This window comes from Scyliorhinus torazame, chromosome 5, assembly GCF_047496885.1.
Source record: "Scyliorhinus torazame isolate Kashiwa2021f chromosome 5, sScyTor2.1, whole genome shotgun sequence".
Classification (NCBI taxonomy): Eukaryota; Metazoa; Chordata; class Chondrichthyes; order Carcharhiniformes; family Scyliorhinidae; genus Scyliorhinus; species Scyliorhinus torazame.
The window spans coordinates 101,539,064-101,564,626 of NC_092711.1; the positions used below are offsets into that span (position 1 = coordinate 101,539,064).

General features: G+C 45.3%; 4 protein-coding genes across 7 annotated transcripts in view; 3 read left to right on the top strand and 1 right to left on the bottom strand.

Annotated features, from left to right (window-relative positions):
* LOC140419227 (uncharacterized) overlaps positions 1-25,563 on the top strand; it is a 408,534-nt gene that overhangs the window by 303,695 nt on the left and 79,276 nt on the right. The gene's annotated exons all lie outside the window — the stretch shown is intronic.
* On the top strand, positions 197-7,092 carry LOC140419232 (uncharacterized). The gene is given in 3 exon segments (XM_072503035.1): positions 197-332; positions 1,755-2,218; positions 2,221-7,092. Coding segments are annotated over 2 exon segments (1,080 nt in total). The 5' UTR covers positions 197-332; positions 1,755-1,993; the 3' UTR covers positions 3,076-7,092.
* Positions 257-18,195, top strand: LOC140419235 (uncharacterized). Of its 3 annotated transcripts, none has more exons than XM_072503046.1 (2): positions 257-332; positions 13,249-18,195. In XM_072503046.1, the coding sequence occupies exon 2, from the start codon at positions 13,597-13,599 to the stop codon at positions 14,605-14,607; it is 1,011 nt and encodes a 336-aa protein (XP_072359147.1). In that variant the 5' UTR covers positions 257-332; positions 13,249-13,596; the 3' UTR covers positions 14,608-18,195. The 3 variants fall into 3 exon arrangements, with proteins under 3 accessions (XP_072359147.1, XP_072359145.1, XP_072359146.1); XM_072503044.1 differs by lacking the exon at positions 257-332 and adding an exon at positions 11,215-11,337; XM_072503045.1 differs by lacking the exon at positions 257-332 and adding an exon at positions 11,376-11,494.
* On the bottom strand, positions 6,700-11,217 carry LOC140419239 (uncharacterized). Of its 2 annotated transcripts, none has more exons than XM_072503054.1 (2): positions 11,036-11,217; positions 6,700-10,559 (listed from the first exon to the last, which is right to left on the bottom strand). In XM_072503054.1, the coding sequence occupies exon 2, from the start codon at positions 10,240-10,242 to the stop codon at positions 9,400-9,402; it is 843 nt and encodes a 280-aa protein (XP_072359155.1). In that variant the 5' UTR covers positions 10,243-10,559; positions 11,036-11,217; the 3' UTR covers positions 6,700-9,399. The 2 variants fall into 2 exon arrangements, with proteins under 2 accessions (XP_072359155.1, XP_072359154.1); XM_072503053.1 differs by having other exon boundaries at positions 6,700-10,585.

A 25,563-nucleotide genomic window follows, 5' to 3' on the forward strand; every position in this document is an offset into this window, starting at 1 on the left:
GGTTCCAGAAACAGAATACTGCGGATTGGACAACAGCTCAACCCCCGTCTGGAGGTCAAAGTGTCCCCCACCCCCACGTGAGCTCGGGAATTGCTTCCCCATTGTCTTCATGCAAGGAATTGACCAATGGGAGGAGCTGAGTGAACGGAAGCACTCTGAACACCCAGCCAATCAGACCGCGGGCTTTGTGCCAATGGCTGAAAGCAGCTTCCTCGATTGTGTGAATATGGGGCTTGTGAAGCTGCTCATTGCAGCCCAGCAAAGCTGCTGCTGCTCCATCTCTGAATGAAGATTGAGATTCACACAGACTAAAACCTCCAAATGTAACATTTGTGAGTAAAACACTTTCTCTTCCCATTTTTATTTATTTTCCAATTCTAGGCTTCAATTGTTGACTTGCAGGAACTGGAGGGAAAGGAAGTGAATCCAGGGAGGGTGCAGACTCCAGAAAGGTTGGCCCAGGTATCTTCCTCTCTTAAGGGGCTTGTTTAGCACAGGGCTAAATCGCTGGCTTTGAAAGCAGACCAAGGCAGGCCAGCAGCACGGTTCAATTCCCGTACCAGTCTCCCCGAACAGGTGCCGGAATGTGGCGACTAGGGGCTTTTCACAGTAACTTCATTTTAAGCCTACTTGTGACAATAAGCGATTTTCATTTTCAAAACACTAACTCCATTTTCTCCCTCACATTGGCATATTTATTTGTCTGGCCAAAAATGTGGTCTCTTTCCGAATGTTCACAATTAAGAGTGGTTTCCCCTTGAGATGGCTGACATTTAAGGGGACAATGAATTAATATTGGACAGAGATATACCTGGTGTTGTTATGTGGTACATATTTGATATATTATTTATGGTTCTGTCATAAAATCATTTATTTCCACTTTTAAAATATAGTTCTGTATATCTTTACAATCCTCACAATACAGAGGAGATCAAACAGCAACTCCACTCTTTGCTGAGCCACCCAGTCACTTGCATTCCCCCTATATTACTGTACTCGTGCAAGTTTATTTCCTTCAAGTATCCATCAAATTTCATGTGGAAACATGATTAAAACCACTCACTGTATAAATAGTGTTCTTTCGCATATCCTCTGACACCGCAGCATAATTAAGAAATTGAGTCTAGCATATTACACATTTTTAAACAGTTACATGTACACATAATACATATATTCCAGGAGACTGCGTAGAGTAGAAACTGTTGAGCAGTATGAATCAATCGTTCATGAGAATTGTTTGGGTGAATATTAGGTACAGCACAGTGATAATGGAGAGAATGTGTCTGGGTTGATATTTGAGGAATGATATATGAAAGAAGGATTCGCAGAAACTAGAATTTTTCACAGAATTTACAGTGCAGAAGGAGGCCATTCGTCCCATCGAGTCTGCACCAGCTCTTGGAAAGAACACCCTACCCAAGCCCACACCACCCTATCCCCATAACCCAGTCACCTCATTCAACTAGCACTAAGGGCAATTTTGGACATTAAGGGCAATTTAGCATGGCCAATCCACCTAACCAGCACATCTTTGGACTGTGGGAGGAAACCGGTGCACCCGGAGGAAACCCACGCACACACGGGGAGAACGTGCAGACTCCACACAGACAGTGACCCAGCCAGGAATCGAAACTGGGACCCTGGAGCTGTAAAGCATTTGTGCTAACCACTATGCTACCGTGCTGCCCTAAATTTTAGATTTTCTATTTCTATCTTGTACTGATAGCAATGACTTTTGTGTTCTCCGTTTACAGGATTATAGAAGGGGAGAATTTGCAGACAGAAATCTCAAAAGGATTTTAAACATCAGTGTGACCGGAAAAGCACGATACACACACAGGCCTGAGTGAGAGTGTTCCAGTGAACTGACAGTGGAATGAGCTTTAACCAGTAACACAGCTTGCATAAGCCTTGCTCGGGGAAACCATACATTTGCTTTGTGTGTGGGCGAGGCTTCAACTGATCAACCTCGAGGGACAAGGACACCCGCACCATGGGGAAACTGTGGAAATGCCGTGACTGTGAGAAGGGATTCAGATCCCCATCAGAGTTGGAGATTCATCGACGCAGCCACACTGGGGAGAGGCCATTCACCTGCTCCGAGTGTGGGAAGAGCTTCACTAATTCATCCAACTTATTGAAACACAAACGAGTTCACACCAGTGAGAGACCGTTCACCTGTTCTGACTGTGGGAAGGGATTCAAATCTCGATCAAATCTCGATCAGAGCTAGAGATTCATCAACGCAGTTATACTGGAGAGAGGCCATTTACCTGCTCCGAGTGTGGTAAGGGATTCGCTCATTCATCCAATCTCCTGACGCACAAGCGTGTTCACACTGGGGAGAAGCCATTCTCCTGCTCTGTGTGTGGGAAGGGATTCAGCGATTCATCCACCCTGCGGAAACACCACCGAGTTCACACTGGGGAGAGGCCATTCACCTGCTCTGAATGTGGGAAGGGATTCACTCGATCATCCAACCTGGTGGCTCACCAGCAAGTTCACAATGGGGAGAGTCTGTTCACTTGCTCAGAGTGTGGGAAGGGATTTAGTAATTCATTCAACTTGCTGATACACCAGCGAGTTCACACTGGGGAGAGGCCGTTTACTTGCACCGTCTGTGGGAAGAAATTCACTCATTCTTCCTCTGTACGGACGCATCAGCGAGTTCACACTGGGGAGAGGCCATTCACTTGCACTCTGTGTGGGAAACGATTCACTCAGTCAGCCAGCCTGCTGGTACACCATGTCACTCACACCAATGAGAGACCTTTCAAATGCTCGAACTGCGAGAGTTGCTTCAAAATAGCTGTTGATCTGAGGGTCCACCAGCGCATTCACACCGAGGAGAGACCATTCAGCTGCTCTCACTGCATAAAAACATTTAGAACGTCATCCAGTCTTCGAAAACACCAACGAATTCACACCGGGGAGAGGCCGTACAACTGCTCTCTGTGTGGGAAAAGATTTAATGATTCATCAGCCCTGTTGACTCACCAGCGAGTTCACACCGGGGAGAGGCCATTCACCTGCTCTCAGTGTGGAAGGGATTCACTCGATCATCCCACCTGCTGACACACCAGCAGATTCACACTGGGGAGAGGCTGTTCACCTGCTCTCAGTGTGGGAAGGGATTCAGTAATTCATTCAACTTGCGAACACACCAGCGAGTCCACACTGGGCAGAGACCATTCACCTGCTCTGTGTGTGGGAAGGGATTCATTCAGTCATCTCACCTGAAGACACATCAGCGAGTTCACAACTAATTACAGGGGTTGGGTTCTACTATTTTTGCTGCTGTTAATCCAGGACTGAACCATGTTCATTCTGACAGTTGAGTGGGAGGTCAGAGGGTTTCTTTCAGCTGGACTGGCCGGTCTCACTACTCTGCTTCCAGTGGGCTGATGTTTATGGAGCCTGATAGAGCACGTTTCCATGGAAAGTATCCACAAATGTTAATGAAGGACATTTATTTTATCCTGGATAGTAATATTAATTTTTAGTTTTTATTTTAACAACCATTGCAGGTAGCTTGAAAATAAATACATTTGTCTGTTGCATTGAGTCTACAAACCAGGGCCAGGCCGGTCAGGTCAATTGGTCTGTGTCAGTATTTATGCTCCACGGGCAGCACGGTGGCGCAGTGGTAGCACTGCTGCCTCATGGCGCCTAGGTCCCAGGTTCGATCCCGGCTCTGGGTCACTGTCCGTGTGGAGTTTGCACATTCTCGCTGTGTTTGTGTGGGTTTCGCCCCCACAACCCAAAGATGTGCAAGGTAGGTGGATTGAACACACTAAATTGCCCCTTAATTGGAAAAAATGAATTGGGTACTCTAAATTTTTTAATTTAAAAAAAAAAGTATTTATGCTCCACATGAGTCTCCATCCACCCCTCTTCATATCCCCCATCAGCATCGCCTTCTATTCCTTTCTCCCTCATGTATGGATCCAGCTTCCCCCTCAATGTATTCATGCTGTTCACCTCAACCACCCGCTGTGGTGGTGAGTTCCACATTCTCACCACTCGCTGGACAAAGAGGTTTCTCATGCAATTCCTATTGGATTATTGAACACCTGCATAATAAAGACTTGCATCAAGTCACACTTCAGTCTTCTCTTTTCTTAAAGAAAAGCAGTCCCTGCCTTTCCTGAGGGCTAAATGCTCTCAGTTTTTCTGATACAGGATGATGTAGACGGGCTGGTCAGATGGGCAGATCTGTGGCAAATGGAATTTAAGCCTAAAAAGTGTGGGCTGATGCCTGTATTCATTAAAGATTACTGTATTCACTACTTACCTGTCAGTAATAGAAGATTGAATAAGTAGTGATCCTTAATTCTAATTAAATTAATGAATCAATAATCAATGAGTAGTTATACAACAAGGTTGAATTTTACTTGCGGTAAAATGTCAAACTTTAGTTACTGTTTATGTAAAGAATGTGCAATGAAGATAAAGATGGAATAATGTTGAGCACAGAGGAAGATGGTTGTCATTGTTGGAGGTCAGTCATCTCAGCTCCAGGACATCACTGCAGGAGATCTTCAGGTTATTGTCCGAGGCCCAACCGTCTTTAACAGCTTCCTCAACAACCTCCATTATAAGGTCAGGATTACTGATGTTCAGCAACATTCATCACTCCTCAGATACTGAAGCAGTCCATGTTCAAATGCAGTCAGACCTGGACAATATCTTGCCAGGGCTGGGAAGTGACAACTGACATTCGTGCCACACAAGTGCCAGACCTTCTCCAAATAGAATCTAATCATCGCTTCTTGACTTTCAATGACAGCATTGTTGAATCCCCCACTATCCACATCCTGGCATTTACCATTGGTCAGAAACTCAGCTGGACTAACCATATGAATACTGTGGCTACAAGAGTAGTTCAGAGGCTGGGAATCCTGTGGCTAATAACTCACCTCCTGACTCTCCAAAGCCCATCCACCATCTACAAGGCACAAGTCAGGAGTCTGATGGAATATTCTCCACCAACCTGGATGAGTGTAGCTCCAACACCATTCAAGAAGCTCAACGCCATCCAAGATAAAGCAGCCACCTTTATTAACAAGCTAGCCACAAACATTCAATGTCTCCACCAATGATGCACAATAGCAGCAGATTGTACCATCCACAAGATGGACTGCAGGAACTAACCACAGCTTTTCGGACAGCACCTTCTGAACCCACAAACTCTACCGTCTAGAAGGACAACAGATACAAGGGATCGCCACCATCTGAAAGTTTCTCTCCAAGTCACTCACGATCCAGACTTGGAAATATATCACACATTCTTTACTTTTGCTGGGTCAAACTCCTGAAATTCCCTCCCTATCAGCACTGTGGGCTTACCTACACCACAGGAACTGCAGCGGTTCAAGAAGGCAGCTCACCACCATATTCTCAAGGGCAATTGGGGATGGACAATAAATGTTGGCCCAGTCAGCAAAATCCACATCCCTTGAATGAAAAATAAATAAAATTAATAGCGAGAGAAACCTTTAACCTCGGACTTAAGGAGTAGGAGTGCAGAGGAGATTCACTAGGTTGATCCCAGAGTTGAGGGGATTAGATTATGATGAGAGGTTGAGTAGACTGGGACTGTACTCATTGGAGTTTAGAAGGATGCGGGGGGGATCTTATTGAGACATATAAAATTACGAAGGGAATAGATAGGATAGATGCGGGCAGGTTGTTTCCACTGGTCGGGGAAAGCAGAACTAGGGGGCATAGCCTCAAAATAAGGGGAGGTAGATTTAGGACGGAGTGTAGGAGGAACTTCTTCACCCAAAGGGTCGTGAATCTCTGGAATTCCTTGCCCAGTGAAGCAGTTGAGGCTCCTTCTTTAAACGTTTTTAAGAAAAAGATAGATGCCTTTCTAAAGAATAAAGAGATTCGGGGATATGGTGTACGGACCGGACAGTGGAGCTGAGTCCACAAAGATCAGCCATGATCTCATTAAATGGCGGAGCAGGCTCGAGGGGCCAGATGGCCTACTCCTGTTCCTAGTTCTTATGTTCTTATGTAAATAAACATTGAGTACCCAATTATTTATTTATATTTTCCAATTAAGGGACAATTTAGCGAAGCAAATCCACCTAACTTGCACATCATTGTGTTGTGGGGGTGAAACCCACGCAGTCACGGGGAGAATGGGCAAACTCCACACGGAAGTGACCCGGAGCCGGGATATGAACCCGTATCCTCGGCCCCGTAGGAAGCAGTGCTCACCACTGTGTCACGTGCCACCTACCTTTAACCTCTCATTAGCCTCAGTTTGAAACTGTACAAGGGATTGTATAGATTCAGATAACGGAATAGTGAATGAGGGATTGTATAGAATCAGATAAAGGAATAGTGAATGAGGGATTGTATAGAATCAGATAACGGAATAATGAATGAGGGATTGTATAGAATCAGATAAAGGAATAGTGAATGAGGGATTGTATAGAATCAGATAACGGAATAATGAATGAGGGATTGTATAGAATCAGATAACGGAATAGTGAATGTGGGATTGTATAGAATCAGATAACGGAATAGTGAATGAAGGATTGTATAGAATCAGATAAAGGAATAGTGAATGAGGGATTGTATAGAATCCGATAAAGGAATAGTGAATGTGGAATTGTTTAGAATCAGATAAAGGAATAGTGAAGGAGGGATTGTATAGAATCAGATAAAGGAATAGTGAAGGAGGGATTGTATAGAATCAGATAACGGAATAGTGAATGAGGGATTGTATAGAATCCAATAAAGGGACAGTATGAAGCGGTTCCATTGCATTTCTGTCTAAGATAATCAGATGGTGGTGTAAGTAATGGAGAATCCAGTAACCAAACTGACCAATTGTCAACAAGCCCCAATCTGACGTGAGGGAATGGTCAATTTGGCAGATAAAAGGTCTTCTTTGCTGGCCAAGTACTGAAGATTCCCGAGACCGTGTTCCAAGGAAATTACTGTCAAAGAAGGAGCCAGAGATGGTTATGCTTCGACAGACTGATCACCCGCATGAAGTTGTAAATGTCAATGTTTTAAAGTTAAGTAAACGTTTTTCTTTCAATAAATGTCTTTTTAATTTTACTATACAGAGAATTCTGACATTGCTTTAATTAAAGTATCGCCCGAACCAAAGCGACTTATCAAATGGTTGAATCAGTTCTTTAGCCAATTAAATTACAGATAATAAGTTCAAATACAAATCTTAAATTTTAAAACTTGCATTTCTGTAGCACCTTTCATGACCACGGGTTGTCCCAAAGTGTTACAGCCAATGAAGTACTTTTGAAGAGTAGTCACTGTTGTAATGGAGGAGACGCAGCAGCCAATTTAACACAGCAAGATCCCACAAACAGCAATGTGGTAATGAGCAGATGGTTTGTTGTCGGGCGGGCTGGTTTAGCTCACTTGGCTAGCTAGCTTTACGATGCAGAGACAAGGCCAGCAGCGCAGGTTCAATCCCCGTACTGGCTGAGGTTATTCATGAAGGCCCTGCCTTCTCAACCTTGCCCCTCGTCTGGGATGTGGTGATCCTCAGGTTAAATCACCACCAGTCAGCTCTCCCCCTCAAAGGGGAAAGCAGCCTATGGTCTTTTGGGACTATGGCAACTTTACCTTCCCTGTTGTCAGTGATGTTGATTGATAAATATTGCCCAGGACACTGGGGAGAACTCCCCTGCTCTTTGAAATTGTGGCCTGATGGGGCGGTTGAGTCAGCATCTCATCCAAAAGACAGACAGCAGAGCAGCTCCAATTCATTTCCTTTATTGTGAGGGGATTTGATTACAGGAATGAGGCCATACATGGAATATTATATGCAGTTTTGGTCTCCCTATCTGAGGAAGGATGTTCTTGCTATGGAGGGAGTGCAGTAAAGGTTTATCATACTGATTCCTGGGATGGAGGGACTGCTGTATGAGGAGAGGTTAGTCAGTTAGGATTGTATTCGCTGGAGTTCGGAAGAATGAGGAGGGATCTCATAAAAACCTACAAAAACCTAACAGGACTAGACAGGGTAGATGCAAGAAGAATGTTCCCGATGGTGAGGGTGTCCAGAACCAGGAGTCATAGTCTGAGGATACAGGGTAGACCATTGAGGACAGAGATGAAGATAAATCTCTTTTCCCAGAGAGTGGAATTTGTTACCACAGGAAGCAGTTGAGGCTAAAACATTGTATGTTTTCAAGAAGCAGTTAGATATAGCACTTAGGGCGAAGGGAATCAAAGGACATGAGGGGGGATGGGGGGGGGGGTAGGATTAGCCAACTGAGGTGGATGATCAGCCATGATCATGATAAATGGTGGCGCAGGCTCGAAGGGCCGAATGGCCTCGACCTTCTATTTTCCATGTATCTGTGTCAATGACAGCCAGCTAACGGAGCTGAGGGCTGGATTTAGATGTGAATAACGGGGCCTTTCTCTCAGGAAACTGTCATTGGCCTCACAATGACAGAGAAACAGTATGGTGTGAGAGGACTGACTGGGAAATGAGCCTCCAACCAATCATAGCGGCAGGTGTGAAGATGAATGAATTCAAAGAGAAACTGGATGAAGGCGTGAGGGAAATAAACACGGGAATATAACAGGGCAATGAGACTGACTGATTTACTCAGTGAGCAGGCATGGAAATGATGGGCCAAATGGCCTCCAGCTCTGATTTAGTGGCTGATCCAAAGAGAACAGCTTCTGCTGCTCCAGTCTCTCCAACTCACTGAACTCCTTCATCCCTGGCACCATTCTCAGAAATCCTCTCTGCACCTTCTCGGGGAACGTCACATCTTTCCAAAAGTGTGGGGCCCATAGGTAGGATTCTATTCTGGGGGGAGAGAATTGAAAAGCAGGGAGGTTATGTTCAACTTGTTTAGTACCATGGTCAGACTACACAGGATGTACTGTCAACATTAGTGATCTTCATTTCGAAAAAGGAAATGGTGGCACTGGAACAATTGTCAAACGTATTCAAAATGATCAGATCAGAATTGAAATAATTGATTGCTCAATAAAGGCTGGGGTGCTTTTCTCTGGATAAGAAGAGACTGACAAGTCTTGAAAATTATGAAAGGTCCAATAATCCAATAGGGATTTCATGAGCTAACTGGCCTGGCCCTGTGCTGTAGACTCAATGGAACTGAGTATTTATTTTAGATTTAACTGCAGTGGAAGGAAAACACTATTTACTATCCAGGATAAAATAAATGGACTTCATCAGCTTTTGTGGATCATTTCAGTGGAAAGGTGAACCTTCTGGCTCAAAGAGCACCAGCCCACTGCAGAGACATGGGACCGGCCAGTCCAGCAGAAAGAAACCCTCTGACCTCCCACTTCACCCACTGTCAGAATGAACATGGCTCAGTCCTGGATGTGAGTAACAGCAGCATTAACATCAGAATCCAACCCCTGTCATCACTTGTGAACATGCTGGTGTCTCAGCAGGTGGAATGAATCAATAAATCCTTTCTCACAGTCGGAGCAGGTGAATGGCCTCTCCCCACTGTGAACATGCTGGTGTTTCAGGAGGCTGGATAACTGAGTGAATCCTTTCCCACACTGCCAGCAGGTGAACGGCCTCTCCCCAGTCTGAATGCGCCGGTGTCTCTGCAGGTTGGATGAAGTAGTAAATTTTTTCCCACAGTCGGAGCAGGTGAATGGCCTCTCCCCAGTGTGAATGCGCCGGTGAGTCAGCAGACTGGATGAATCACTGAATCTCTTCTCACATGTGGAGCATGTGAATGGCTTCTCACTGGTGTGAAGACGCTGGTGCGTCTTAAGGCTGGATGACTGATTGAATCTCTTGCCACACTTAGAGCAGGTAAATGGCCTCTCCCCAGTGTGAACTCGCTGGTGTACCAGCAGGCTGGATGAATCCATGTATCTCTTCCCACAATTGGAGCAGGTAAAGGGCCTCTCCCCAGTGTGAACTCGCTGGTGTAACAGCAAGGCAGATGAATCAATGTATCCCTTCCCACACATGGAGCAGATGAATGGCCTCGCCCCAGTGTGAACTTTCTGGTGGGTTACCAGGTTGGATGACTGAGCAAATCCCTTTCCACACTCAGAGCAGGTGAATGGTCTCTCCCCAGTGTGAACTCGTTTGTGTGTTTGCAGATGGGATGACTGAGTGAATCCCTTCCCACACTTAGAGCAGGTGAAAGGCCTCTCCCCAGTGTGAATATGTAAATGAGCTTCCAGCCCAGATGGGAAATGGAATCCCTTCCCATATTCCCCACATTTCCACGGTTTCTCCATGGTGTCGATTTTCTTGTGTCTCTCCAGGTTACTTGGACGGGCCCAATTGTTGGGTTTCAATCCGCTGTGAATGGTGTGATGCTTTTTCAAACTGTGTAACAGTTAGTGCACTGGAACACTCTCACCCGGGTGTGTGTCTCGGTGCTTTTCCAGTCACATTGATGGTTAAAATGCTTTGAAGCAGACAGAACAATCATTTTCCTTCTCGATTCAAAAGCTGATGAAATTCAGGTCCCGATGAATCAAGTGACTCTGTCAGATCTGGACATGCTGTTTCATTGGAGATTTCTGACTGCAAATCCTCCACTTCTGATATCCTTTAAAGGGAGTTTACAAGTCATCACTGTCAGTATGGGAGAGAAATTCAAAACAGACAATTTTAGTTGCTATGGGACATTCTTTCCCCTCTCCTTCCACAAAATCTGTAAACCTCCATCCCTCCACTCTCACTCTGCTGTACCTAACATACACCCTCCCAATTACCCTTCTGAATGTATCAATTCATCCAGTATTATATTACAGAATAGAACAATTCTAAATGGCCAGACAATGTAATAAATCAAAGGAGAAGGTTTTTATTTACTGTAACAATCAAACTAAAAACATAAATGAATCATTTATTAACAAATAGTATTTGAATAGCCAGGATAAATTTGACTTTAAATATCTCAGATAATAAAAACAGGTTCCACAAAATCTCAGCATTTCCCCCCTCAGCAGATTTATCTCTAATTCCAGTTCCAGAGTCCCACAACTGTATTTCCCAGGGAGAGTAAGAAAGTGTTTTACTTACAGATGTTGGATAGAAGAGGAAGTTTTGACGTCTGTGTGTGAAGCTAAAATCCAATGCTCGGTTGTTTCAAATCAAACTGCAGGACTGGGAAGAAAATGATGGGAAGACATTTTGCAAAGTCCCCTCCCCCACTCCCTCAGCTGTAGGCCCAGCGCGCAAGCGCAGAAAGCGCTGCTGACCCGAGCTGTGTCAGCAAGCTGAGTGCGGCTGCCGCCAGCGGTCGCTCCCGATCTCTTTTTGGACCAGCCAGCCGCCGTAGGGAGAAAAGGGCGCGCGTGTGCGCGCGAGCGGAGTAGGCCCAGGTATCTCGTAAATACATTAACATCCTTTAACTCCCTCAGTTTGACACATTATTTGTCTGGTGTCCTACCTAATGTTCACAATGAAAGGGATCGTTTTCCAAGTAGATGAATGAGTTTAAAATGAATAGTAAATTAATACAGTACAGATGATTATATGGTACATAATGTATTATTTATGATTTCTAAAGTTCATTTTAATAATTTTTTGTATTGAAATATATCGCAGTGTAGCTGCATTATATATTTCCAGTTTTAGAAACACAACAGTACAGAAGGAACTCGAGTCCTGCTAACTCTGTACAGCAATCCAGTCAGTCCCATTCCCCCTTTATATCCGTGTTCAGCTGAATAGAACAGAATAGAATCCCGACAGTGCAGAAACAGGCCATTCGGCCCATCAATCCGCACCAACACTTTTGGACATTTCGGAGCAATTTAGCATAGCCAATCTACCTAACTGCACATCTTTGGACTGTGGGAGGAAACCAAAGCACCGGAGGAAACCCACACAGACAAAGGGAGAAAGTGCAAAATCCACACAGACAATCAGAAGAATTGAACCTGGGTCCCTGGTGCTGTGAGGCAGCAGTGCTAAGCACTGTGCCAGCTGAAAGGTTATTTCCTTCAAGCATCTGTCCAATTTCATTTTGAAATCACTGATCATCTCTGCTTCACCCTCATTGACAGTGAATTCCAGGTATTGACCACTCACTGCCAAAATAAAGCTCTTTCTCACTGACCCCTATCTCTCTAATCACGTAATAGAGCACTGCATATTACACACTTCTATAATCCCCATGCAAATATACATTTGGGTCATTCAATCCATTATGTCTGTCTAGGCTCTCCAAATGAGCATCATGACTTAGTACCTGTCTCCTGCCTTTTCTTTCTCTCTGAGAAATACAGGGCGTTGTGAAACTCTGTAATTGCATTTACTGCTTATTCTCTTCCCACACCGAGTGATGCATTAAGGCAGATTTCCATCTTTTTCTAAAGCTAGTAATTCCTGAAACAGGTTGCGAGTCTGTCACAGGGTATGTCAACATTGCTGACCAGGAGTCTCTCCCATTCTTACCGCCAGCCATTGGTGAGTCTGGAAGGATTTCCATGTTGATCCACTCAATCCGCTTGACTGCTCCCTGTACCCACTTCCCTCGACCATCAATTTTCAGGGTGGGACACGAACCCGAAGCTTCCTGCTCAGAGGCAGGGCACTAGTCACTGCGCCACAAGACATCTAGTGCCTAGTATGTTGAGAGGGAAAGTGCTTGTGATTTTGTGCAGCTATTTAAAGTCAAATTTATCCTGTCTATTCAAACACTATTTGTCTCTGAATGCATAATTCAGTGATGTTGATTTTAGTTTGATTGTTACTGTAAAAAATTTAAACACATGAAACCGCGTCCATCTTTTCTTTTGAGTAATTTTGGAATTTTTTATTTTACGGTTATGGTTTCCCAGGGGACTCAGCAACAGAGATATATCCAGTGTTGTTTTATAGAACATATTAGGTATAATATTTATGTTTCAGTTATAGAATTTATTTATTTCTATTTTTGTAATCTAGTATTGTCGCTATGTTATACATTTCCAGTTCTTGACATTATAGTTCAAAAGGAATCCATTTGGAAATTTGAGACATCAAATCTCTGCATTCCAATCCACTCAGTCCCATTTCCCCCTCTATATCCCCTTAGCCCCAAATGTTAATTTCCGTCCAAGTGCCCATCTAGTTTCATTTTGAAACCATTTGTCTCCTTTTCTATCATCCTCAGACAGTGAGTTCCAGATTATGACCCACTCACTGTCTAAAGAAACTTCTTCCTCACATCCCCCACCCACTGTCATAAACTAGAATTGCCTGTACTAAATGTTTATCCTGATGACTTTTGTCAAATCCTTTTCCAGAATATCAGAAGGGGAGGATTTGCAGACATAAATCTCAAATCAAATGTCAAGTGGAGAACTGACAGTCGCTCGATTGTCTGGACCTGAATATCATTGGCTTTTGAATCTAGAAGGAGAAATGTTTGTCTATTCTGTAAACTTCAGAAGATTTTAAACATCAGTGCGACTGAAAAAGCACCAAGACATCCATGTGAATTAGAGTGTTCCGGTGTGGTAAAGATATTTAACCAGTTCCACAGCCTGAAGAACCATCACACCATTCACAGCCGAGAAAGACCGTATGCGTGCTGTGTGTGAGGACGTGTCTGCTGATCAGTGAACCTCGAAAGAGACAAGGACACCAACACCATGGAGAAACCGTGGAAATGTGGGGACTGTGGGAATGGATTCAGTTCCCCGTCTCAGCTGGAGATCCATCAACGCAGGCACACTGGGGAGAAACCATTTACCTGCTCCGAGTGTGGAAGGGGATTTACTAATTCATCTGACCTGCTGACACACCAGCGAGTTCACACAGGAGAGAGGCCATTCACCTGCTCTGAGTGTGGGAAGGGATTCTGTCGTTCCTCCACCCTGCTGGAACATCAGCGAGTTCACACCGGGGAGAAGCCATTCACCTGCTCTGAGTGTGGGAAGGGATTCTCTCGGTCTTCCCATCTCCTGGTACACAAGCGAGTTCACACCGGGGAAAGGCCGTTCACCTGCTTTGAATGTGAGAAGGGATTCATTAATTCATCCAAACTGCGGATACACCAGAGAGTTCACACTGGAGAGTGGCCGTTCACCTGCTTTGAGTGTGAGAAGCGATTCACTGATTTATCAAATCTGCGGACACACCAGCGAGTTCACACTGGGGAGAGGCCATTCAAATGCTCAGAGTGTGAGAAGAGATTCCGTCATTCATCCAGCCTGCGGATACACCAGCGAGTTCACACAGGGGAAAAGATGTTCGTCTGTTCGGATTGTGGGAAGGAATTTTATCGCTCTGCCTCCCTGCGGATACACCAGCGAATTCACACTGGGGTGAGGCCATTCACCTGCTCTCAGTGTTGGAGGGGCTTCAGTCGGTCAGCCCACCTGCAGACCCACCAGCTCGTTCACACTGGGGAGAGACCATTCCCCTGCTCCGAGTGTGGGAAGGGATTCACTCGGTTATCCATCCTGAAGACACACCAGCGGATTCACACCGGTGAAAGGCCATTCACCTGCTCTGAGTGTGGGAAGGGATTCATTGATTCATCCACCCTGCTGACACACCAGCGAGTTCACACTGGGGAGAGACCATTCACCTGCTCTGTGTGTGGGAAGGGATTCACTCGGTCATCCATCCTGAAGACACATCAGCGAATTCACCAGTAATTGCGGGGGTTGGATTCTGCTATTATTGCTGCTGTTAATCACATCCAGAACTGAACCATGTTCATTCTGACAGTTGAGTCCATGTTCATTCTGACAGTTGAGTGGTCGGGTCGGAGGGTTTCTTTCAGCTGAACTGGCCGGTCTCACGACTCTGCTTCCAGTGGGTTGATGTTCATTGAGCCTGGGAGAGCACATTTCCATGGAAATGACCCACAAAAGCTGATGAAGGACATTTATTTTATCCTGGACAGCAAATAGTGTTATTCCTGCCTCTCCAGGTAGATCTAAAATACATACATTTGTCTCTGTTGCATTGAGTCTACAGCACAGGGCCAGGCCGGTCGGATCAATTGGTCTGTGTCAGAATTTATGCTCCATATGATTCTCCACCCGCCCCTCTTCATCTCCCCCATCAGCATCTCCTTCTATTCCTTTCTCCCTCATGTATGTATCTAGCTTCCCCTTCAATGAATTCATGCTGTTCACCTCAACCACTCGCTGTGGGAGTGAGTTCCGAGTTCCACATTCTCACCACTCGCTGGGTAAAGAGGTTTCTCATGAAATCCCTATTGGATTATTGATCGCCTGCATAATCTTAAATACTTGCATCAGGTCACACTTTAGTCTTCTCTTTTTTTAAAGGGCTAAATGCTCTCAGTTTTTCTGATACAGGATGATGTAGACGGGCTGGTCAGATCTGTGGCAAATGGAATTTAAGCCTGAAAAGTGTGGGCTGATGCCTGTATTCATTAAAGATTACTGTATTCACTACTTACCTGTCAGTAACAGAAGATTGAATAAGTAGTGATCCTTAATTCTAATGCAATTAATGAATCAATAATCAATGAGTAGTTATATACCAAGACTGAATTTTACTTGCTGTAAAATGTTAGTTACTGTTTATGTAAAGAATGTGCAATGAAGATAAAGATGGAATAATGTCGAGCACAGAGGAAGATGGTTGTCATTGTTGAGGTCAGTCATCTCAGCTCCAGGACATCACTGCAGGAGATCTTCAGGTTGTTGTCCAAGTCCCAACCGTCTTTAACAGCTTCATCAACAACCTTCCTCCATCATATTCCTTTTTCCCTCATGTATGTATACAGCTTCCCCTTCAATGTATTCATGCTGTTCACCTCAACCACTCGCTGTGGTAGTGAGTTCCACATTCTCACCACTCGCTGGTTAAAGAGGTTTCTACTGAAATTCCTATTGGATTATTGAACCTCTGCATAATCTTAAAGATTTCCATCAGGTCACCCTTCAGTCTTCTCTTTTTAGAAAAACGCAACCCTGGTCTTTCCTCTCAGTTCTGGTATTACTTGCATTGGGTAAACCAGTGTCCCATTCCCCTGTTCTGTCCCTTTGTCCTTTCAGGTTTATTTCCCTCAAGTGTCCATCCATTTTCCTTGTTAAATCTTTCATTGTCTCTGCTCCCACCACCCTCATAGGCAGCGAGTTCCAGCTCATTACCACTCACTGCATTAAACTTCTCCCTCACATCCCCCTGCATCAGTCCAGAACACACAAATCTGTGCACCCTCATCCTTGTACCATCAGCTAATCGGAACAGCTTTTCCTTTTTCACCTCATCTAAAGCTGCCATAAACTTGTCCACCTCGATCACATCTCCCCTTACCCTCCTGTGTTCCAAGGTGAACAACCCCAGTGTCTCCACCCTAACCTTGTGGATAAAATTCCTCCTCCCTGGAAGCATTCTCCAAATCTCTTCTACACCCTCTCAAGGAGCCTCACATCCTTCCTAAAGTGTGGAAGAAGATTTTGACTAATGAAGGAACAGGGTGGCACAAAAGAAGCCATTTCTGTCTCGAAAAGAGAATCCAGAATGTTTGAGTCTGAGAAATGAACTAAAAAATGAAGATCCACCAACAACTGAGCAAGAAGAAGCGAGTTTAACTGTGGAAATGACTGGAATCTTCTCTGTGGATTGGAACAATGGAGAAGCTACAAACATGGGAGAAAGTAAAGACCAAAAGGTGAACTGTGAACTGTTCTAAAAACTGAACTTGAAAATTCACATCTGAGCAGCAGTGAGGACTCGCCTCTCGCAGAAAGAACTTTGGACAATAATTATTGGAAGAAGAAAACTTTCAGAAAACACAGCAGCAGTAACATTCCTTCTTCAGTGGACTGTGTTTCCTGGACATGGAATTCAGCTGTTATCAAGATGGACTTGTGAACCTGAGATGGACATTGGAGGGATATTATGTGTATTTCAGGTTCAAAGTCAGTTAAACATAGGGAAACATAGGACTTAGAAAGAGGAGTAGGCCATTTGGCCCTTCGAGCCTGCTCCACCATTCAATAAGTTCACATCTGTTGTTAAGATATACATGCTATGCATTGGTGAGACTGGGGAAAGTATTTAAAATGGAGACCACAGATATTTTGGAGGATTATGAAATCATGGATATTGTGAAATATAGAATCCATAGAATCCCTACAGTAGAGGAGGAGGCCATTCAGCCCATCGAGTCTGCTCTGGCCCTCCGAAAGAACATCCTCCCTTTTTGAAACAATTTTTCCAATTAAGGGGCAATTTAGCGTGGCCAATCCACCTACCCTGCACATCGTTTTGGGTTGTGGGGTTGAGACCCACGCAGACACGGGGAGAATGTGCAAACTGCACACAGACTGTGACCCGGGCCAGGATCGAACCTGGGTCCTCGGTGCCCTGAGGCAGCAGTGCTAACCACTGCGCTACTGTGCTGCCCTAAGAACACCATCCCTAAGCCCATTTCCCCCAACCCGCAACCCCAACTAACCACATCTTTGGACACTATGGGGCAATTTAACTTGGCCAATCCTGCTAGTCTACACATCTTTGGACTGTGACAGGAAACAAAATCACCCGGAGGAAATCCACGCAGACAATCACCCAAGGCTGGAATCGTACCCAGGTCCGTGTCGCTGTGAGGCAGCAGTCTTACCCACTGGAGTGCTGGAGTAACATTACTGTCCATTTTAATGTTCACATAATATATTTGTAGATCAGGGACAGAAGGACAGGAACTTGCAATCAGTTTGGAAATAACTCCAATATCTCCTGTTCTCAAACACTTTCTTTGTCTGGAAAGTTAACAAATGGGATGACGCCAAATCTTTAAAAGTCTTTATTTCAAATCGTCACCGTGCTGTCAGTGGAAAGGGTTAACTTCAACTTCTCTGCTCCCAAAGGTATTGGAGCAAACATTCTCAAATGTGCACAACTGTGTTGACTTTGTGTAACTTTATTTTCAGATAAAACAACCAAACACCATTTTAAACTTTGTTTCCTCAATTCTTTAGGCATTTTTCTCAGCTTTGCCCAAATGTGTTTTTTCCTCTTTCTTCAGGCACCTTTCCAATTGATTCAAATAAAACTAAAGAAAAATAAAGGGAAAACAATCAGCTTTCACAGGCAACCGAAAGCTTCAACCTTCTTAGACCAAAAGAAGTTAAAGAGGGTGGAGCTTCAAAAGCTTGTGAAATCCAATTCACAACGTTAAGGCTGGAGTTTAACTTCAGAGAATCCAACTTTTCACTGTCTTTTACAATTGTACAAATAAATTGCAATTCATACTTAAAGATTTACTTTTACTCAGTAATTAGAACATGTCACTTTTCTCAGCAGAGACTCCAGATCAAATCTCAATTGTTCACTTCTCTTGTAGCTGGTGTGTGGAGAAGATCATGTTCACTGTAGATCTGTCAGCACAGAAACCGCACTGTGATTCTGGATACACTCAGTCTGCAAGTAGATGGATCTTTTAAACATCTCCCTAGCAAAGGTCTTCCCAGTGATGCTAAGGAGTGAGATGTCCCTGTTGTTGTTGCAATCTCCTCTGCCACTACTGCATTTATAGGTTATGATGATTTTAGCATCATGCACATGGAATTGTTCCGACCTCCCAACAGAGGAGGAGGTGGTGAAGGTGTGACAGTCGATGGGACTTTCTGTGTGTGAGCAGTTCAGCTGGAATTCCATCCTTGCCGGGCACCTTTCTGCTTGCTCAGCAATCAATAGCCTTTTCCAGCTCAAATGATGAGGGTTCCTTGTCCAACTGAACCATGACAGGAAGCTGCAGGAGATTGCAGAGACTGGGAGATGTCCACAGCTCACAGTCATGTTCAACCCAGCGGGACATCTGTTTACATCTGCCAGGATGTCACCATCTGGGATTTCAGGGGAACGTCTTTGGTGATGGTCAGACCCAGCGCCCTCTTCCCATCACACACAGCACACAGATTTCTGTTATCGCAGGCAGTTTGGAATTACTGACGTTGGCTGATTCAGTGTTTATTTGCACAATCTCTCCGTGTTTTACACAAGTGTCTTGGTTATTTTCACATGATGCCGTGTTCTCGGTGTTGGGTTTATGTTGTACATCAAGTCGCCTTTGCTTTTTGCTTCAATGACAGATATCATCTCTGCTGAGTGTGTCTCAAACCAGTCTGTGCTGTAGGTTCCACTTTTACCATTGAATCCTGTCGGATCTTTACAGTGTAGAAGGAGGCCATTTGACCCATTGAGTCTGCACAGACCCTCTGAAAGAGCACTCTATCTCGGCCCACTCCCCGCCCGATCCCCGAACCCTGGCTGCTGTCACTGATTGATTGATATTTATTGTCACATGTACCGAAGTACAGTGAAAAGTATTTTTCCGCGGCCAAGGGAACGTACACAGTACGTACATAGCAGACAAAAGAATAATCGACAGAGTACATTGTGGTGCATCAACAAAATAGTGATTGGTTACAGTGCGGAACAAGGCCAAACAAGAGCAGCATAGGGCGTCGTGAATAGTGTTCTTACAGGGAACAGATCAGTCCAAGGGAGAGTCGTTGAGGAGTCAGTAGCTGTGGGGAAGAAGCTTCTCCTATATCTGGATGTGCAGGTCTTCAGACTTCTGTACCTTCTGCCTGATGGAAGGGTCTGGAAGAGGGCTAACCCTGGGTGTGAGGGGTCTCTGACAATGCTGTCTGCCTTTCTGAGGCAGCGGGAGGTGTAGACAGAATCAATGGGAGGGTGGCAAGCTTGTGTGATGCGTTGGGCTGAGTTCACCACACTGCAGTTTCGTGCAATCTTGCTGTGTGAGAAATGATTGAACACAGTGACTTCCAAGTTTAATCAATATCAATGTTGATTGATGAAGTTTTTATTGATGTGCCTCTGAAATATTTCACAGTTTAGTTTAATGCTCCTTGATAATGTAATTTCACAATGGACATGTTACTGTGAGGAATGTGTGAGTAACAATTGTCAGCAAGGATTAATCAGCACTTTCTAATTGAAGATGTTAATCAGTGGAACCTTTTAAACTCTGAATTGTAGATTTTGGATCAAACATCAATTTAGGACGATCCTGTTAAGAGTTCGTGAATGAAGGGGAATATCACAGATGCTGCTTTGAAAATGGGACATCGCAGCCCCGAGAATCAATGACATCTGAAAATATTAAACTGCAGCCAGTTCTAGGGTTTGTTAACATCAGCAGAATCAAACCAGATATTGTCAGACCATCAATGCTGGATGTGAATAACAGCAGCATAAACAGCAAAATCCAATCCCTGCAGTCACTTGTCAACTTGCTGATGTCTCAGCTCATATCGTGACTGAGTGAATCCCTTCCCACAGCGTCGATGGTCGGTCTCGGCCCTTTGTGAATTTGTTGGTGTGCACTGAAGGTGGATGACTTTATGAGCGTCTTTCCAATGAAACTACAGCTGAATAGCTTCTCCATAGTGTAACTTCACTGGTGTCTGAGCAGACTGGATGATTGAGTGAATCCCTTCCCGCAAACTGAGCAGGTAAATGGTCTCTCCCCGGTGTGAACACAATTGTGTATAGTGAGATTAGATGAAGACGTGAACCTCTTTGCACAGGACATGCAGCTGAATGCTCTGTCCTCGGAGTGAATTCGTTGGTGTAACATGAGTCCAGCTGACTGAGTGAATCCCTTCCCACACACAGAACAGGTGAACAGCCTCTTCTCAGCATGAACCCGCTGGTGTCTAAACAGATTGGATGACTGAGCGAATACCTTTCCACACTTTTAGCAGGTGAATGGCCTTTCTCCAGTGTGAATCCGCTGGTGTGTAAGCAGGTTGGATAACTGAGTGAATCCCTTCCCACACTTGTAGCAGGTGAATGGCCTCTCCCCAGTGTGAATCCGCTGGTGTGCAGTAAAGACGGAAGAACAAGTGAATCCCTTCCCACAAGTGCAGCAGGTGAGCGGTCGCTCCCCAGTGTGAGTGTATTGGTGTGCAGTGAGGGAAGAGGAATGCCTGAACCTTTTTTCACAGGACGTGCAGCTGAATGGTTTGTCTTCTGCATGATATCGCTGGTGTAACATGAGGCCAGCTGATTGAGTAAATCCTTTTCCACATTCAGAGCAGGTGAATGGTCTCTCTCCTCTGTGAATACGCGGTGGGTTTCCAGCAGGCATTGATAATGGAATTCCTTTCCACAGTCTCCACATTTCCATGTCTCCATGATCCAGGTGTCCTTGTATCTCTCCAGTTCGGACAACCAGTTGAAGCCTTGGCCACACAGAATATATGGATGTTTCCTCCTCTATGTGAATGGTGCAGGCTGAGTAATTGGTTGAAGCACTTTGCACAGTCAGTGAACTGGAAGACTGTCACTCAGATGTGTCTGTGCCTCTGTCCTTTTCCAATCACACTGCTATTTGTAATGTTCTCCCACAGGTAGAACAGGCAAACATTTCTCCTTCCACATTCAAAGGCTGGTGATATCCAGGCAATGATGAAGCCATTAACTTAGCCAAATGCTGTTGTAATATTTGGTTTGAACAAAGAAAAGTACAGCACAGGAACAAGCCCTTCGGCCCTCCAAGCCTGCGCTGACCTTGCTGCCTGTCTAAACTAAAATCTTCTACACTTCCGGGGTCCATATTCCTCTATTCCCATCCTATTCATGTATTTGTCAAGATGCCCCTCAAACGTCACTATCGTCCCTGCTTCCACCACCTCCTCCAGCAGCGAGTTCCAGGCACCCACGACCCGGTGTAAAAAACGTACCTCGTACATCTCCTCTAAGCCTTGCCCCCCGCACCTTAAACCTATGCCCCCTAGTAATTGACCCCTCTACCCTGGGAAAAAAATCTCTGAATATCCACTCTGTCTATGCAAAACCGTTTGAGTTTCCAGTCTTTGAAATCTCCCCTTTTAATACCTTGTAAAAGGAGTTTACAAAAGTCACCACTGTCAGTCCAGGATAGAAATTCAGGAAACTCAATTCTAGTTTCTCTGCAACATTTTTTCTTCTCTTATTCCCCAAAGCTGTAAATCCCCGTCCCACACACACTCCCCCCTCCCTGGGCTGAAATCCAAACCCATCTCACCATCTGCACCATTTCTTTCCTCCACTCCCAATTTTCTCCCTCCCTCTCCTCTGCCTGGGTTCAGTTCTCCAGCTCCTGTCTGCAGACTGACAATAAAATCAATGGGTCTTATTGGGGGTTTGGGGCCCCAGCGGGTGTTTGTGAATCCTCCCCACCCACCTGCCAGGGTTTCCTTCCTTGCCAGAGATAAGAGTCCTCATTGATTTGAGTGCAAAGTGTAAGCTCTTATTTATTATCCCCCCCCTCCCCATCCTCTGATGTGAACCATCCTCCAGTGTCTGAAGCAGGATGGTGCCCGTTAACCTGGGCCTGTTCCCGGGAGGGAGGAAGAAGCTCCGCAGCTGCAAACTAGAGAGCTGATAGTGATTGTGAAGGGTTTGCTCCAGCTCACAATGCCCGGGGACTGATTGACGGCAGGTTCGGACCAATAGGAAGAAGGGGCGGAGCTGGAGGACTGAATGGAAAGGGCTGGTCCTCCAACCAATCAGAGTGAATGAGGGGCGGGGCTGAGCCCGGTTCTCCCTCATTGGCTGAAACTCTGCATCTTTTTGAAAGCTGATTTGTCTCAAACTCCAGGAGGAAACTGGACCTTTCTGTGGTTTTAAACAGATGAGGGGAAATGAAGGGATTCTTCATGTTGTTCCAGGAAAGTGGGGCCTGTGGAATGTCAGGTTTTACAGAGCACACGGTCAGCCTGCGGTTTCACGCTGGATAAAGAATCTGCAAACAAGGCAAGGGAATAAACAATTAATGGTAGGACCCAAAGAACTACAGAGGATCAGAGGGACCTTGGTGGGCATATCCATAGGTGAATGAAGAGGTATATTCCAGAAACATATATATAGACAAATTCAAAGATGCCAGACAATGCTTGGAATGCGAGCATTAGCAGGTGATTAAATCTTTAAATATCCATCTAACCTGCACGTCTTTGGACTATGGGACGAAACCGGAGCACCCGGAGGAAACCCACGCAGACATGGGGAGAACGTGCAGACTCCACACCGACAGTGACCCAAGCCGGGAATCGAACCTGGGACCCTGGAGCTGTGAAGCGACTGCTAACCACTGTGCTACCTTGCCGCCCTGATGGAGCTGAATAAAATGCTGGTTAGACCACAGCTGGAGTAGTGTGTGCAGTTCTGGAAGGAAGTGATTGCACTCGAGAGGATGCAGAGGAGATTTACCAGGATGGCCTGGGCTGGAGTATTCCAGCTAACAAAAGAAACTGGATAGTCTGGGGTTTTCTTAGGAGCAGAGAAGTCTGAGAGGCACCTGATTGATGTGTATAAAATTATCGAGTGAATTAGTGGTGAATAGATGTGGTGGACAGGATGGAACCTTTCCCCTTAGCCGAGGGGTAAATAACCAGTGGGCCTAGAAAGGAAACTTTCCCCTTAGCTTAGCGGAGGGGTCAATAACCAGTGGGCCGGGAAAATAAACTTTCCCCTTACCGGAGGGGTCAATAAGCAGGGGCATAGATTTCAGGTAATGGCAGGAAGTTTACAGGAGATGCGAAGAAAAACATTTTCACACAGAGGTCGGTGGGAATCTGGAATTCACTGCCTGAAAGTGTGGTAGAGAATGTAAACTTCACAACATTTTAAGAAGTATTTAGATGAGCACTTAAAATGCTGTAGCATGGAAGGCTACGGACTAAGTGCTGGAAAATGGGATTAGAGTAAATAGGTGCTTGATGTGGACACACATGAAGGCCCATACCGGCCTCCCGAACAGGCACCGGAATGTGGCAACCAGGGGCTTTTCACAGTAACTTCTTTGAAGCCTACTCATGACAATAAGCGATTATTATTATTATATTATAATGGGTTAAAGCGCATTTTTCACTCCTGAAAAAACTGTCTGACTCTAATCATACCATTCAAATCACTCAATGGGATTGTCAGGAACCACATTGCTTGAAGAGGAAGGTTGCTGACACCTAATGATAAGCAGCACTCGCACAAGCAGCAAAACACATAACTTTGGTCAGACAAGATTTTACCATTTTAAATTCATACTGACTATTCATTGTTATGTTTATCTTTTCCAGATTTAAAAAATTCTCTCCTTTACTCAGGATTCGACTATTTACCAATGTGAAGCTCATTATTTCAACATTCCCTGGACACGTTCACGGTAGCACAGTGGTTAGCACCGTTGCTTCATAGCGCCAGGGTCCCAGGTTCGATTCCCGGCCTGAGTCACTGTCTCTGTGGGGTCTGCACGTTCTCCCCGTGTCTGCGTGGGTTTCCTCCGGTTTCCTCCCACATGTCCCGAAAGACGTGCTGTTAGGTGATTGGATATTCTGAAGGAACTGAGAGGGTTCATGGAGCAAACGGAGGGAGCAGATCCATGGAGATTTAGCGGGCCGATGGCGAGGGAGTTCTCATACTACTCCCACGTCCACAAGGTGTATTTCAGAATTGACTATTTTGTTGTGAGTAGGGACCTGCTGGCCGGAATGGTGAGGGCAGAATATTCAATAATTGCCATATCGGACCATGCTCTGCACTGGGTAGACCTGCAGTTTCCGAGCATGAGGGCGCTGGAGAGGTTTCGGCTGGCGAGGGGGAACAAATTTAGATACTTACAGTTGTGGGATTTTGTACGCAGATTGGTGTCATGCTTCCCATGTCTCTCGCCGAAGGGGAGGCAGGACAGGGTAGTTTCTAGGGGAGAGGTGGGAGAGGGTAGAGTCTCAGACGTCTACAAGGAACTAATGGGAGCTGAGGATACGCAGACCGAGGACTTGAAGCTTAAGTGGGAAGAGGAGTTCGGGGGGGAGGAGATGGAGGACGGTATCTGGGCAGAAGCCCTGAGCAGAGTAAACACGACCGCAACATGCGCCAGGCTCAGCCTGATCCAGTTTAAGGTCATGCACCGGGCCCACATGACAGTGGCCCGTATGAGCAAATTCTTTGGGCTGGAGGCAAGTGTGCTAGATGCGCCGGAGGGCCAACTAACCATGTACACATGTTCTGGTTGTGCCCTAAACTCGGGGTATAGGCAGGGATTTGCAGATGTCATGTCCCGGGTATTGAAAACTGGGGTGGTAATGAGCCCTAAGGTGACAATCTTTGGGGTTTCGGAGGACCCGGGAGTCCAGGAAGAAAGAGAGGCTGAAGTTCTGGCCTTTGCTTCCCTGGTAGCCCAGCGACGAATACTGTTAGCATGGAGGGACTCAAAGCCCCCGAGGGCTGAGGTATGGCTATCGGACATGGCGAGCTTTCTTGGCCTAGAGAAAGTCAAGTTCGCCGTGAGAGGTTCGCTATTAGGGGTCATCCGAAGGTGGCAGCCATTTATTGACTTCTTCGCAGTAAGCGTCAGCAGTGGAGCGGGGTGGGGCTAGGATAGAGTAGAGTAGAGGGATATTGAGGCAGGTCCTTGCGTGAACAGAGCCGTGGTTTGCACTATGTTTAATTTGTGTCTTGACTTTTTTTTTGTACTGTACAATGTCACTTTTTCTATATGCCTAAAATACCTCAATAAAATTGTTTGTTAAAAATAAAAATTCCATTTGCCTTCTTTACTGCTGACTGAACCTGCATGTTAACCTTAAGAGAATCGTGAACAAGGAGTCCCAAGT